The 984-nt window shown below is 48.2% G+C and overlaps 1 protein-coding gene across 1 annotated transcript in view; it reads right to left on the bottom strand.

Moving 5' to 3' along the window:
- Positions 1–174: 174 nt before the first annotated feature.
- Positions 175–984, bottom strand: part of LOC103385727 (ubiquitin-like modifier-activating enzyme 1) — a 22671-nt gene continuing 21861 nt past the window's right edge. Inside the window, 2 exon segments of the mRNA XM_025060038.1 lie at positions 175–441; positions 944–984. The exon segment at positions 944–984 is cut by the window's right edge and continues 9 nt beyond it. Of these exon segments, the coding sequence (XP_024915806.1) occupies positions 286–441; positions 944–984 (197 nt within the window). The 3' untranslated portion in view covers positions 175–285.

Genomic DNA, 984 nt, shown 5'->3' with positions numbered 1-984 from the left:
CCTCCACCCACACACAGGGCGTCGGAGCTGCAGTGAGGGAACAGGCCTGAACAGAACGGCGCTGAAGTTTGGCACTGAATTTAACTCTTTAACTCCCGTTGAACACACAGAAACCTGAGGAGGAGGAGGAGGAGGGGGGGGAGGAGGAGGAGGGGGAGGGGCTTCAATCATCACCGCTCACTGATGGATGTTTGTGTGTGTGTGTGTGTGTGTGTGTAAACAGGAAAGGCCCCTTCCTGCCATTAGCCTCTGACCAAACAATGTCAGGCTGCTCGTTGTTGTTGTTTATGTGTGAACGGCCGTGAACCATGTGTCGCCGTCGACCTGGTGGTGAATCGTGGTACTGCGGCGTACGTACCTCTGCCGGAGCCGCTCCTCCTGACCGCTGTACACGACTGAAGGTCCATAGAAGAGAGAGCAGACGTTCAGGTTGAACTTGTCCTGCACAGAGACACACGGGTCAGAACCAGGAGAACGTCAGAGGAGAGGAACCCCTGGTGGAGGGTGAGCTGTTCGTTTTTGTCGTTATTTTAGATACATTTGTCGACACTAATTTTGAATTAATGAAGACATTCTGCAGACCAACAAACCACACAGAACCAGGACCATCAAAAACTTTCCACCAAAACATTAATATTTTCCTCAAAATCCTCTTTTTTTTCTACTGAGCAACAAAGAAAGAAGAAAATCATGAATTAAATTGAATTTGCCTTGTTCTCTGTAAGAGCTCTGTGCCAATGTGGGGGAGCCACCCCTATTTTGGGAACCACTGATACAGATCAAGGCGTCAGTCACTGATCACAGATTCTGATTATTGGAGTTCAATATTTGATCCTTTTTTCAGGTGTGTTTTATTTTCCTGTTAAACATCAGTTTCATTCACAGAAAAAGTGTGAAGAGGAGGAGGAGGAGGAAGAGTCAGGGTCTTCCGTGGTAGTCGTACCTTCACATGCTGGAGCAGATCGCCCAGGGTCATTTCCTGCT

This window comes from Cynoglossus semilaevis, chromosome 11 (genome assembly GCF_000523025.1).
Source record: "Cynoglossus semilaevis isolate Cse_v1.0 chromosome 11, Cse_v1.0, whole genome shotgun sequence".
NCBI lineage: Eukaryota > Metazoa > Chordata > Actinopteri > Pleuronectiformes > Cynoglossidae > Cynoglossus > Cynoglossus semilaevis.
This window is presented reverse-complemented; position numbering and strand designations above follow the sequence as displayed.